The 15357-nt window shown below is 40.5% G+C and overlaps 1 protein-coding gene across 3 annotated transcripts in view; it reads left to right on the top strand.

Annotated features, from left to right (window-relative positions):
- Positions 1-15357, top strand: part of oxr1a (oxidation resistance 1a) — a 157555-nt gene that overhangs the window by 38372 nt on the left and 103826 nt on the right. For 2 of the 3 annotated variants that reach the window (XM_072460822.1, XM_072460818.1), the window contains exon 1: positions 12261-12299. The exons of the other annotated variant lie outside the window; for it this stretch is intronic. In XM_072460822.1, the coding sequence (XP_072316923.1) occupies positions 12277-12299 (23 nt within the window). In that variant the 5' untranslated portion in view covers positions 12261-12276. Of the gene's footprint in view, positions 1-12260; positions 12300-15357 lie in introns of those variants that run through there. 3 annotated transcript variants of the gene reach the window in all.

The raw sequence follows: 15357 nt of genomic DNA, 5'->3' as shown, positions 1-15357 counted from the left end.
AAACGCACTAGGAGGACTTCGTTAAAGTGTAAAACATAAAAATGTGGTAATTTGAGAGATTTTGTGGTTTTCCCATAGGGATAACATGGGAGGTTTCTGTCATCGCTACGACTACGCCGTAAAAATTTAGGCATTTTTGTGATTGGCTTTTGTGATCGGGACGGCAAAATAGAATTTTGGGTAAAGTTTAGACAATTTTGGTAAAACTAATTTTTGACCTTCAATGTTAATTTAAAAGTCACTCTGTAGGGGGCGCTATCGCGGCCATTTCAATTTTGTCAGCCTAAACTGGTCCAAACTAGAAAGTTTAACAACTGATTCAAATTTGGTCCTAATCGGACTGGTTTTGATCAAATGGGAGCAATTTTTAGATCTGCAATATTCCAAAATGAGTTGTCCAACTTTGCGGCTGCGCCGCACACAGACCGTAAAAGGTATCTCAAAAAATTTGATAACTTTAGATGCCCCACTTGTCCAGAGGACGTACGCCGATTTTGAAGTCGGTGGGCAAAACGCCCTAGGAGGAGTTCGTCAAAGTTTGACGTGAACAAAATGGCTATCACAGCGTGTTTTCATTTTCAAAGGAAGATGGCGGCCATAGGGTAAGTCTGGGGGCGTGGCTACAATGATTTTTTTTGTTTGTCCTCACGAGAGTAATGCGTGTTCCGAATTTCGTAGCTTTACGCCAAAGTTGACCTCGGGGCGTCTCCCATAGGCGCAATGTATTTTGACTTTTGTCGGTGGCGCTGTCGCACCATTTTTTAACGAAAAAAAAATGGCCCAGAAAAAATACAATTTTTCGCCGATTCTGAATTTTGGGCAAAGTTTGGTGAGTTTTTGAGCATGTTCAGGGGGTCAAATTAGAGATCAAAGCGCTGAAGAAGAACAAGAAAAATTAAAGCCGCAAGCGGCATCCAACGGCCCTCGCGGGCCGCCGGCCTTCCGACTCTGCGCTTTTGACTTGATAAAGATGGCGCCCTTATTGTGTCTTGAATAAAAAAAGAACTTGACAGACGGCGACACATTGGACATGGCCAATCCAGTGCAAATGAACACAAGTGTCAGTCAAATTTGCTGCGCCGCCGCACAGAGACCGTAGCACTTGGAATAAAAATATGGATACCTTTTGATGCCCCGCTTGTGTAGATGATTTTTCCCAAAGTAAAGCTTGATCGAGCTATTGCCCACGGAGGAGTTTGTTAAAGTGTGAAGCGTAAATGTGAACATTTCAAGGATTTGGCGTTTTTCCCATTTGTGACAGTATATTTGCAGCTCCACGGCACAGAGACCGTACCACTTAAAATCAAAATATGGATAACTTTTGATGCCCCGTTTGTGTAGATGATTTTCCCCAAATATGAGCTTGATCGGGCAATCGCCCTAGGAGGAGTTCGTTAAAGTGTGAAGCGTAAAAATGTGGTGATTTTAGAGATTTCGCTGTTTTCCCATTTCTGACATATATTTGCGGGTCCGCCACACAGAGACCGTAGCACTTAGAATCAAAATATGGGTAAGTTTTGATGCCCCGCTTGTGTAGATGATATTCTCCAAATATGAACTTGATCGGACAATCGCCCTAGGAGGAGTTCATTAAAGTGTGAAGCGTAAAAATGTGGTGATTTGAGCGATTCTACGATTTTCCCATAAGGATAACATGGGATGTTTCTGTCAACGCTACGGTTACGCCGTACAAAATATGACTTTGGCTCTCATACTTTTATGATCAGGATGGCAAATTAGAATTTTGTTCAAAATATCATGTCATTTGGAAAAACTCTATTGTTTATAGGCCACTCTGAAGGCCAAATAGTCAGAATTCTGGGAAACGTTTGCGGCTCCGTCGCACAAAGACCGTAAAAGTTATCCTTAAAATTTGGATAACTTTAGATACACCACTTGTCTAGAGGACGTACACCGATTTTGAGGTTGGTGGGCAAAACGCACTAGGAGGACTTCGTTAAAGTGTAAAACATAAAAATGTGGTAATTTGAGAGATTTTGTGGTTTTCCCATAGGGATAACATGGGAGGTTTCTGTCATCGCTACGACTACGGCGTAAAAATTTAGGCATTTTTGTGATTGGCTTTTGTGATCGGGACGGCAAAATAGAATTTTGGGTAAAGTTTAGACAATTTTGGTAAAACTAATTTTTGACCTTCAATGTTAATTTAAAGGTCACTCTGTAGGGGGCGCTATCACTGCCATTTCAATTTTGTCAGCCTAAACTGGTCCAAACTAGAAAGTTTAACAACTGATTCAAATTTGGTCCTAATCGGACTGGTTTTGATCAAATGGGAGCAATTTTTAGACCTGCAATATTCCAAAATAAGTTGTCCAACTTTGCGGCTGCGCCGCACACAGACCGTAAAAGGTATCTCAAAAAATTGAATAACTTTAGATGCCCCACTTGTCCAGAGGACGTACGCCGATTTTGAAGTCGGTGGGCAAAACGCCCTAGGAGGAGTTCGTCAAAGTTTGACGTAAACAAAATGGCTAACTCAGCTTGTTTTCATTTTCAAAGGAAGATGGCGGCCATAGGGTAAGTTTGGGGGCGTGGCCACAATGTTTTTTTTTGTTTATCCTCACGAGAGGAATGCGTGTCCCGAATTTCGTAGCTTTACGCCAAAGTTGACCTCGGGGCGTCTCCCATAGGCGCAATGTATTTTGACTTTTGTCGGTGGCGCTGTCGCGCCATTTTTTAACGAAAAAAAAAATGGCCCAGAAAAAATAAAATTTTTCACCGATTCTGAATTTTGGGCAAAGTTTGGTGAGTTTTTGAGCATGTTCAGGGGGTCAAATTAGAGATCAAAGCGCTGAAGAAGAACAAGAAAAATAATAATAATAATAATATTTTTAGCAAAAACAATATAGCCGTTTTTACTATAACAACAAATGATACATCGTTTGAAAGCTCTAAGCCTTCCCGATGCCGCCATGGGGTGGAATTATCATTACGAGCGCTTACGCGCTCGTCACTCCCTATTCCGTCGGGATGCCCCGCCCACTCCCCATAGACTTCCATTGATTTGAGCAGATACAAGCATGGCCCATGCCTGCGGCATGGATTCTCGCATACGGGACGATGCCAGGAGGGTTTTTGGAGGAATGCAGCGCTTCGCGCTGCTGTTGTCAACAATTAGTGAATGGGCTACGCCCATTCACTAATTGTTGACTATTTCTGTCATAGCAGGAGTAAGTATGCATGATCCATGCCTTCGGCATGGGCTAGTTCACTGTACTTGCCAGGGGCGACGGGGTACCAAACATGCGGGCTGCGCCCGCATGTTTGGTCAGACAGTTGCAACGCTGCCTTCGGCAGCGTTGCGGGAGCAATAGGCCCTCCCCCTGCTGGGGCTCGGGCCTAATTAAAGCCGCAAGCGGCATCCAACGGCCCTCGCAGGCCGCCGGCCTTCCGACTCTGCTCTCTGCATTTTACAGATTTGGCGCTAACGCAATTGTCTAAGAACTAAGACAGCGACACATTGGACATGTACAAAGCTGTGCTTAACCAGTGCAAAATGAACACAAATGTGGGTCGAATGTGCGGCTCCAGCGCACAGAGACCGTGACACTTGGAATAAAAATATGGATAACTTTTGATGCTCCGCTTGTGTGGATTATTTTCCCAAAATATGAGCTTGATCGAGCTATTGCCCACAGAGGAGTTCATTAAAGTGTGAAGCATAAATGTGAACATTTCAAGGATTTGGCGTTTTTCCCATTTGTGACATATATTTGCGGCTCTACCGCACAGAGACCGTAGTACTTAAAATCAAAATATGGATAACTTTTGATGCCCCGCTTGTGTAGATGATTCTCCCCAAATATGAACTTGATCGGGTAATCGCCCTAGGAGGAGTTTGTTAAAGTGTGAAGTGTAAAAATGTGGTCATTTTAGAGATTTTGCGGTTTTCCCATAGGGATAACATGGGATGTTTCTGTCATCGCTACGGCTACGCTTTACCAAATATGACTTTGGCTCCCATACTTTTAATTTGGGGATGGCAAATGAGAATTGTGTGCAAAATGTCATGTAATTTGGAAAAACTCTTGTTTATAGGCCACTCTGAAGGCCAAATAGTCCAAATTCTGCGAAAAGTTTGCGGCTCAGCTGCACAGAGACCGTAAATGTTATCCATAAAATTTGAATAACTTTAGATGCCCCACTTGTCTAGAGGAGGTACACCGATTTTGAGATTGGTGGGCCAAACGCACTAGGAGGAGTTTGTTAAAGTGTGAAGCGTAAATGTGAACATTTCAAGGATTTGGCGTTTTTCCCATTTGTGACAGTATATTTGCAGCTCCACGGCACAGAGACCGTAGCACTTAAAATAAAAAAATGGATAACTTTTGATGCCCCGTTTGTGTAGATGATTTTCCCCAAATATGAACTTGATCGAGCTATCGCCCTAGGAGGAGTTCGTTAAAGTGTGAAGCGTAAAAATGTGGTCATTTTAGAGATTTCGCTGTTTTCCCATTTGTGACATATATTTGCGGGTCCGCCACACAGAGACCGTAGCACTTAGAATCAAAATATGGATAACTTTTGATGCCCCGCTTGTGTAGATGATTTTCCCCAAATATGAGTTTGATCGGACAATCGCCCTAGGAGGAGTTTGTTAAAGTGTGAAGCGTAAAAATGTGGTGATTTGAGCGATTTTGCGAGTTTCCCATAAGGATAACATGGGATGTTTCTGTCATCGCTACGGTTATGCCGTACAAAATATGACTTTGGCTCTCATACTTTTATGATCAGGATGGCAAATTAGAATTTTGTGCAAAATATCATGTCATTTGGGAAAACTCTATTGTTTATAGGCCACTCTGAAGGCCAAATAGTCAGAATTCTGGGAAACGTTTGCGGCTCCGTCGCACAGAGACCGTAAAAGCTATCCTTAAAATTTGGATAACTTTAGATGCACCACTTGTCTAGAGGACGTACACCGATTTTGAGGTTGGTGGGCAAAACGCACTAGGAGGAGTTCGTTAAAGTGTGAAACAGAAAAATGTTGATATTCGAGAGATTTAGCGGTTTTCCCATAGGGATAACATGGGAAGTTTATGTCATCGCTACGACTACGCCGTAAAAATTAAGGCATTTGTCTGATTGGCTTTTTTGATCGGGACGCCAAAATAGAATTTTGGGTAAAGTTTAGAACATTTTGGTAAAACAAATTTTTGACCTTCAATGTTAATTTAAAGGTCACTCTGTAGGGGGCGCTATCGCGCCCATTTCAATTTTGTCATCATAAACTGGTCCAAACTAGAAAGTTTAACAACTGATTCAAATTTGGTCCTAATCGGACTCGTTTTGATCAAATGGGAGCAATTTTTAGAGCTGCAATATTCCAAAATAGGTTGTCCAACTTTGCGGCTGCGCCGCACACAGACCGTAAAAGGTATCTCCAAAAATTGGATAACTTTAGATGCCCCACTTGTCCAGAGGACGTACGCCAATTTTGAAGTTGGTGGGCAAAACGCCCTAGGAGGAGTTCGTCAAAGTTTGACGTGAACAAAATGGCTAACACAGCGTGTTTTAATTTTCAAAGGAAGATGGCGGCCATAGGGTAAGTCTGGGGGCGTGGCTACAATGATTTTTTTTGTTTGTCCTCACGAGAGGAATGCGTGTCCCGAATTTCGTAGCTTTACGCCAAAGTTGACCTCGGGGCGTCTCCCATAGGCGCAATGTATTTTGACTTTTGTCGGTGGCGCTGTCGCGCCATTTTTTAACGAAAAAAAAAATGGCCCAGAAAAAACAAAATTTTTCGCCGATTCTGAATTTTGGGCAAAGTTTGGTGAGTTTTTGAGCATGTTCAGGGGGTCAAATTAGAGATCAAAGCAATGAAGAACAAGAAAAATAATAATAATATTTTTAGCAAAAACAATATAGCCGTTTCCACTATAACAACAAATTATACATCGTTTGAAAGCTCTAAGCCTTCCCGATGCCGCCATGGGGTGGAATCATCATTACGAGCGCTTACGCGCTCGTCACTCCCTATTCCGTCGGGATGCCCCGCCCACTCCCCATAGACTTCCATTGATTTGAGCAGATACAAGCATGGCCCATGCCTGCGGCATGGACTCTCGTGTACGGGACGATGCCAGGAGGGTTTTTGGAGGAATGCAGCGCTTCGCGCTGCTGTTGTCAACAATGAGTGAATGGGCTACGCCCATTCACTCATTGTTGACTTTTTCTGTCATAGCAGGAGTAAGTATGCATGATCCATGCCTTCGGCATGGGCTAGTTCACTGTACTTGCCAGGGGCGACGGGGTACCAAACATGCGGGCTGCGCCTATTGCAGCCTATTGCTCCCGCAACGCTGCCGAAGGCAGCGTTGCGGGAGCAATAGGCCCTCCGCCCTGCTGGGGCTCGGGCCTAATAATATTCCGATGCGAAAACAATGTTTCCCATTTTTCAAATATCATAAACTATACATTTTCGGAAAGCGCTCGCGCTTTCCTACCTCATAGTGTGGGTCCCTGGTCACTGACGGGTACTTTCGTTAATTTTGAGTGGGCTCCGCCCACTTTGTGTTTTTGGCCCTCTATACAGTAATAATGTTCAATTTTTGCATTACATGCTTATATGCACGGAACATGCAAGATATGGGGAACGTATTCGTGAGCTACTTAGCGCAAATGAGTGCTTTATATGGGGTGGGGAAGCGGTCGTCATCCCAATGTAAAGTGCTCGTTTAGTGCGCACTTTTGCACGGGCTTCGCCCGTTTACAACGGTAATGTTCCATTTTCCTACTACTAATTAGTATGCACGGGGCGTGCGTGAGTGAAGGAGTGCGTTAGTGAGTGTTTGGAAGTGGGCGAGCGCTTTGCTTCACTATGTGCGCACTTTCGCAGCCGTGCTTCGCACGGCCTTACGAGATTAATAGGCCTCTCGCCAGCTTGTGGCGCTCGGGCCTAATAAAAGTCTGTCTCAGACTTAAAGATACATAACTTTTCTGGTGGAGGGTATGTCATAAAAAGGTGAGTAGTGAAATAAATGCTAAATAGATTTAATGCCATTCTGGAACATTCACGGCAAAGTAATAACATCTCCATGGAGCCTAGCAGGGGACGTACCCTCCACCAGAAAGGTCACACAGTGCACTTTTTAATATAAAACAATGTACTTTCTCTTTCTTTAAGCTTCAGAAAAAAATATATAATTCCATCTATAAATAGCTTTTGTGCATAACAATTTACATGCAGTATACTTAACATGTGCAGAGCAGTGATGCTGTTGATAAGCATTCACCCTTAGACCAAACATAAGCATGTTCAAATAGCTCTCAACATGAATACTGCCATTATGACCCTGGCGACTGGTTTTAGGAAAGAAAAATCAATGACTTGTCTATTCTACCCTCAAAGATGGTATAACATTGATTTTTTTGCATTTTTTAAAAATTGTGCTTTTTTTGTGGCACTAGAGACTGCAGGCGTGACTTTCCGTGCCTGCATTGCCCTACTCCAGTCCACATTGCACATGCACTATTGACCCTAACACACTCAAGTCGCTTTCACAAATAAATCTGAGATTTTCTTCACCTATGAGATCTTCACGTCTGTGTGCTGTGTGGTGTAGCTGTGGGGCACATGCAGTTCCTCTCTGTGAGAATAAAACTACACTTTCACATTTCTCTGTCAGGCACATGTAGGCAAAGGCACCATAATGTAATATTGTATTGTATGTTATTGTAGTCTCTTTACATGTTAAGACACCAATGTGATGTCTATATTCTCTAAGTGGATGTAAAGTGTGTGTGTGTGTGCGTGTGTGCGTGTGTGCGTGTGTGCGTGTGTGCGTGTGTGCGTGTGTGCGTGCGTGCGTGCGTGTGCGCTTCAGTAAATAATGGCACTTCCGGAGGAGCAGGAAATCTGTTCCCTTAAATGGAGAGTCTTGCTGCTAAAACATGCTATAAATTAGATTGATTTGTGTAAAATGTCCAATGTTCATGTGACCAACAAGTCAACAAAGCGCAGATTCCCTGAGCAACTTTTTAGTCTGTGAAGAACTTATTTTCTCTCGAGGTCGGCAACCCTATGTTAACTAATACACCCAGAAGGAGGATTACATTGGATGGCGGTGCCCGGAATAAGGTGAATAGGTCACCAAATATTATGTTTTTATTTATTTATACTTTATTTATGGCACAAATGGCAGGTGGTTTTAGATATGGCTTAATACATTTACAAATACTAAAAACATGTTAAATACTATACTTATCCTCTGCATGTTATGTGTGGTTGAGGCTTATCTCAACAAATACATTGATACTTTAATGCCAATTATTAACTCTCAAATGCATGTCATTAAATGGAGCCCAGAGCCCAGAGATGACCTAAAATGATGTCTCAAAGGGGAACATGCACAGAGGCTGAAACACTACCACAAACATGTGAAACTGACACTCTGGTTGTGTGTGTGGCTGGTCTGTTTGTGTCAAGAGGTGTATGGAGTTTCCCTGACACTGACAGATGGACGCTCGATGAACGGAAATGTTACCTCCGCAGCTTTGACTCTGCGGCTTCAGGACATATGGGTCAACATAAGCCGCTGCATTTGTGACCCTCAAATCAGCTCATTTGTTTCCAATGCTTGTTTATACATGCTTAGTGATGAATGTTGGAAGAAGTTCATGTTACATACTTCATTTGTATTTACCACTTTACATTATTTAGCCAAAAATATTATTGTTGCGTGTAGTTCATTGAATTTTAACATTCATTGCACTACATTTTTTGCATACTAATATATGGCAAAGCACTCCTTGAGCAAACTCAAATGAAACCATTGTAGCAGAGACAAATATGCAAACATCACATGGAAAGGTCACTCCCAAACAACTGACCACGAGCAAAAGTGTTGGCATATACACTTTTATATGTTAATGTATGTTTAGTCTTTTTTATCTCCGCGGTAAAGGTAAATGGAACACAACTAAATAGCCACAGGAGAAGCAAAGTTCTACAGTTTTGTTAGTCGACTAATACTTTTGTGGGATTTTAATAGATTCATATTCATAACAGCTGGACGTAGATGGGATGTAGTGAGATTTGGGAGTAAATTGTGAGTTTGATCCACCTTTTTAGTCATGGTTTTCAGTTTAAATGTTTAATTGTGTCTCCTGTAATCTTATGGTCATGTCAGCACACTTTGGTTACAGTTACATAGTCAAATCATAGAGATATTTCATAGTTTTTAGAGCTTTTGCCAGCGCCACTCCAAGCCCCTTTTTAGTTGACTAATTGAATCACAGAGCAACTTCTTTAGTCAGCTATTGCCCTATAAAGTAATAGGAAAAGGAAACGTACTCCTTAAATCGCTTTGGCATCTGCTGCAGTTTGTATTACTACTACTATTACTACAGGCTTCTGAGGCTTCTTCTCATCTGCTCCTTATACAACTTAAATGATAAATATTGATTTTAAAAACAGAGAATTAAATGTCATGTTAAATTTTTGGAAATTCAAAGATAAAGGAGCAAGATGAGTGGTCTATATTGTCCTTGTAACCAGTGATAAATTTACCCATGTGACTGCATTTTACATCTCCATCATAGCGATAAATCTTTTGCAAAGCTGTTTCTATGGCTTCTGTTTTTGTTCAGCCCTAGTTGGTAGATAGGGGGCAGCAGAGAATCAGTCACAGTTCAGCTAGCGTCACTACCATCAAGAAGAAAAGCATGCTTGTTGTTCCAAAACCTTCAAATGTGGAGCTGTGGCTAAAACATTCCATACAAAAACTGACAGAAGGATTTGGGTCAGCTGTGGCCTTGAGGAGGAGCTGTCACAAGAATAGGACTGTTCTTTGGCTTGGTCTCTCTCGGAGGCAGTGTGTGTGGGGCGATCAGAATCATGCTCCGGAAACGGCGCACAGTAATCTCCCCTCTTCTCCTGAGCATGATTCTGCCAGTCTCATTCGTTTGATGTTGCTCTGTATGCTTATGAGGCCGCTGGCGTTTTCAAAGAACTATACTGAATTCTTATGCCTGAACATTGTAAAGTACTCAAAAAGGCAGTAATAATGATGTTACTAAAAAATGTGTGTGAAGTTAGTACAATCAAATAGGGGTATTTAACTAAATGTATATCTGTTTGTTTGTTTGTTTACTATTGCAATGAGTCAGTTAACGACAGTTGGATTAGACTACTGTATGTCAATCCAACAGAAGTATGTTTTAATTGCCTTGTGCTCTACACATAAACTTGCCTTGCCTTTACACTTAATAGTATTGTCTGTAAAATGCAGCATCAAGTGCTTGAATATCGCCTTATTCCCTTCTTTAACTTTATTTTACAGCATCACTTCATTTATTTTTTAATCAGCTCTTACTACGAGCGGCAGTAGCTCATTGGTGCTCGTCTTTTGATCCGAAGGTCAGCAATTCAAATCCCGCTCTCTTGGTAGAGCAGTCAGGATGGCGGTGCGATCGCAGCTTCCTCAGGTGAATACTGCCGTTGTGTCCATGGGCAAGACACTTGACCCGACTCGCCCTGTCTGCGAACATTGGTGTGTGAATGTGTGTGTGAATGGGTGACTGGTTCCTTGATATAAAGCGCTTTGAGTGCCTTGACGGTAGAAAAGTGCTAAATAAATGTGACCATTTGTCAGTATTTGTTTCTCTATTTGTAATTTTTTTACTACCTGTATATAAAAACTCCATATTTACATTTTGTATATCTTCATATTTCCTATCGAATGATTAAAGAAAAATCCCACTAAGGCAGTATGTTATCTGCCATCGTCTAATATCAATGGCTACTATTACTATTACAAGCCCACGGTTCAGTTTGATATCATGTTTAAAATGTGGTTAATCAAACTTTTAAAAAGTACTTATAATGACCTTAATAGAGATAACGTCCTAGGGAAAATCTTCATCATATTGCCAATGGCAGAACTCATTTCTCTTTTTCTTCAATTTTCATTTTTATTTTTCTATTCTAAAAAAACAGGACAAGAGGGCAAAACGAAATAAAAATGAGTAGCCAAAGAATACCAAGAAAACCAACCAAACCAAAAAAACAAAATGATCATGTATCCATCCATTATTTCCATTGTTGGTGTTTTAAGTCTCAGATACGTATTTTTAAAATCAAATGGAATATTACAATATTTCATAATTTATTTCAAATATTGTGGGAAATCGGCTTACTTATATTTTGGCAGGTTGCAATCAAATTGTCTCCATCATGAGCTGATCACCTCTCTGACCAAGTCTAAACTGAGTTACAAAACAAAACAGGACATACAACTGCTTTGCAGGCTGCTATCCTGTGCCCATTCAGATTAAACGGCCCCGCAGACAGAGTGACTCATAGGCAGATGGCAGTGTAGGCCTCTATCTGTGCCACCAGGAGCCCTTATGCTGTACCACCTGGACCGGGCCTAAGTGGCGTCCCCTGGAGTCTATTCACATGCTCACACACCCACTACGGCCAGTACATCAAAACCATTTCTACAATTTTTTCAAAACAGTCAGGGATATTTTTCAATGAAATTATTGTCTCTGTTAAAAATTAATATATGTTATGTTAAATGCTTAAAATGTACCATATGTACATATGTTTGTGACTAGTTGAAATGAGTAGTGTGCGATATTGACAAATATAAATTGCTCAATATTGTTTTTGAAATGTCTGTAAAATAACGAAGGTGCAGAAATATCCCCTACTATTATTTACATTATTATTATTTATTATTTACACTATAAACAATATACACTTTGCATATCTTCAAAACAACATGTACAGTAGTATCAACATTTCTATATATTCCATACCTGTAGTTGAAAGTTGAATGATCATTATTACAGAACTTTATAATTATTATAATATTATAATTAATATGGACCGGGCTCAAATTAAATTATGTACACAATCTAGGTTTTTTCTTTTTTAAATGCCACAATCACAATTTGGAATACACAAAAAATGGTTTCATGAGATTAGAATCCCATGAAATAATATAATCAAAAATTGCTTTAGTAGTTGGAGTTGTTGGAGTTTTCCGATGAGCACAAGGAGCTCACTGGGTTATGACCCCTTGGCTGGATATTAGCAAGGCAATAATAATAGGCTTAAATCTGTTCTCTCTATCTCCTCACTTTGCTTACGCTATCTGTGTCCTCTTGTCTGCCTTGTATTGGTTAAATAAATTACCCTAGTGCTCCACTCTGTTAATGAGGACATGGTCACATGACAAGCTTTTCCCATGCTTAAGTTAAGCAGTTTGACGGATCGATGCCATTATCTCCACTGCACAAGAGTCAATGGAACCTGCTCAGCAAACCAGGTATGTACGCAATTATTCACTGTTTTACCACAAAGCATCTGTCCAGATAGCTTTGTATTTTTGATGCACTATAGGAGAAATTCAGTAAATGATCCAGGACTTGACCATAATCATATCATGTTTGTGACACCTAAACTGTTGGCTTGTGTTCTGTTGGCGTGCTATGGGTTCCTCTGGTAGAAAAGTGTATACTGACGGAGTTTAACATTCATACTTTGTATTTTAGTAGCGAAATCAAAAAATATGTTTCTGGAGGTATATTGTGTATTTAATAGCATTTTTCTTTACCTCCCTGCATTCTCAAATGGTTAATTGTTGAAGATTTATCTGCATTAAACAAAGTCAAATTCCTTACTCCCTGGACAGTGCCATTTCAGAAAGCTTGTGTTATCAAGAATCCTACAACTCAGCCTCCCCTCCCCTGAGACCCGTAGAGGAGATTTGATTCAGGCTTAGTGGCATTGTGGAGGAAACAATTGTTTTGTCAGACAAGACCGCTATCAAAGTCAGGTAATATTTCAGACCTGCTCAGTAGCATCTTAATAGGCCACTTAAAACGGGCGTCACATTTGAGCCGCAGATGGCAGAGTCATGAGGCTGCATCGACAACATTCTGAAGTGGAAGAGCTGTGCATCACCAGGGTTTTTACACGTTTGTTCGCAAAACAAATGTTATATCACACAAAATCAGGGCTGACAACGTAGAATTCTAACAACCAAGAAAGAAACTGCTTGCTTGCTTTGTAAATAATCCCAAGCTTCCTAGATCTCTATAATTGACACTTTACTGGATTTAGGTTCTTAAGTGATTCTTACCTTGTTTGACTTATACATCCTAAAGTGAAGTTAGGATTCATCTTAACATTGTCTCTTTCAGACTTTGAATTGTGAAATAGTTTTTATAATCTGACCATATCTTTTTTAGTTATATCTGAACTAAAAAACACACAAGATCATACTTTTTTATTTTTTATTCACTCAATAAGAATTTTTCACACAGTAAAGTACCCAAAACGGCACATGAAGCTGAATAAATTTGAAAAACTCCCTTTGTGTCCTTTCTCCTTTCTGCTGTTGTCCATAAAAATATATTTTCCCAATAAAATCATTTTCAATCGTTGACTTTATTGACCGATTCATTGACTAAACGCTTAGAACCCAAATATACACTGCGTTGCACTTATATCTTTGCACTTTGATTGTCTATTTTTTAACACTGTGACTCTTGTATAAGAAAGACTAAACGGTGCAATGACAATAATATTTGTACGCTACCAAACACCTGCACGCTAAAAGAAATTCCATTTTAGCTCACAAATGGGAGGTTTGTCAAAGGAAATGGCATTTCCAGCTGCAGGTTTACAGATAAGGTAACAACATACTGTGTTGATGGTTCTGATAACTCTTGTTGTGGCGTGCACCTCTCCTCAGGGCCTTCACCATGGAAAGAGACAAAAACATGCACACTCTCATTAATTCCTTACAGATTTACATTTCATTTTATTTTGGATTACCGTATTTAAATGACAGACCCTAGTGTTTTGAACACTAATATAGCCAATAACAGTCCAATAAGGTTCTATATTTCTCGTCAAAGTGTTTGTCTTGTGATATCCAGGCAACCCTAACCTAATAAAAGGTGTCTGTTTACATCCTGTCACTCATCACATCGCTTTGGACATTGTCTCTGTTACCCTGAAGTTGCAGCTGTGGTCTGCATGTGTCAGTGTACTTGTTTGTTTGGGAAGTTTGCAGGAGATTTGACTTGACAAATGAAGGGTGGCAGAGCAGTGGTGCGGAAGACGCTCTGGGGAGTGAGAGAGAGGAGAAAGGGCTTAACTGGATACATAACATGTCTGTCCCGCTCTGTCCCAAACCCAGCTGGGGCAGTCTGTCGCTCGCCCACCTGCTGGTAGAGGCATGGGGCGGTGAGGGAGGGAAGAATGAGCATTAACATGACGGGGACAAACAAAAGACAGGCCATGAGCTCTTACTATTTTACTACTACTAATACATAAACATGAAAACAGCACTATTATGCATTTTACAATTTAGTACATTTTTGTATTGCCCCAGAACATGTTGCTTCACAGGGCTTTAAATAAATTGTTGACTGAAATTGAAAAGAGACTAATGAAAATGATTTAATGGTTAACAGTGAAACAACAAATGGATAAATGTTCCACAGCATAGTAGAAAAAGCTTCAGTTGTAGTCATCTGGACTCTGGACTCACTTACCTCCAGTCCAGATGACTACAACTGAAGCTTTTTCTACTATGGAACACGCCTGGACGAATGAGGGATTACACCGACATAGTTCCACAGCATCTTTAGACCCTTTTTCTGATAAGGAAAAACTCACTTAAAGCTGGAGAACCCGACTTCTTTTTATTTTATTTTTGTAAATGGTAAATAGTACATTTGATCTTTTCCACTTTCTAACTAAAATGATTTCTCAGACCAGGTCCGCAGATTGAGAATGACTTTTGGGTGAAAGTCGAAACACAAACGAGGGATTGCACTCACTCGTTCAAGATTTAAAAACTTACCTCCAGTTTTAGCAGTATGGATATCAGGTACCCAGCTTTAAATACAATTATGCAAAAATGTAAAATGATATTACTGTGACTACTGCTGCTCCCATTATTACTACCACTACCAATACTTTTGCTACTGATCGAATTGTTGTGGGACTTGGCTTTTGACTCTTGCACTGCTGTTACTGTTATAAATAATCTTGATAAATTCAAAGCATGTTTAGCAGTCATCGTTCAATCCATGTGGCTATACTTAACCCCCCATAAGCATAATCCACGCTTCAATCCCAATACTATGCCTCATAGTTGAAGCTGTAAAATGTAAAAGAAGAAATGCAGCCTGGCATTACCATATTTGGAGAGAGCTTAATGTTCAGGAAGAACAAATAGAGTAACTTGAGTTGCATGAGCATGAGTGTATTAAACTCTGGATGCCTCAGGTAGAGTTATTATATTTTTAAACTGAATCGTGCCTTTTGCTAGTCCCAAGCAAGTAATAAGAGTGAGTTGCATTGCCAAA

This window comes from Eucyclogobius newberryi, unplaced genomic scaffold (genome assembly GCF_026437365.1).
Source record: "Eucyclogobius newberryi isolate DKJ021-1_F unplaced genomic scaffold, fEucNew1.0.hap1 SCAF_3, whole genome shotgun sequence".
NCBI classification, from domain to species: domain Eukaryota; kingdom Metazoa; phylum Chordata; class Actinopteri; order Gobiiformes; family Gobiidae; genus Eucyclogobius; species Eucyclogobius newberryi.
This window is presented reverse-complemented; position numbering and strand designations above follow the sequence as displayed.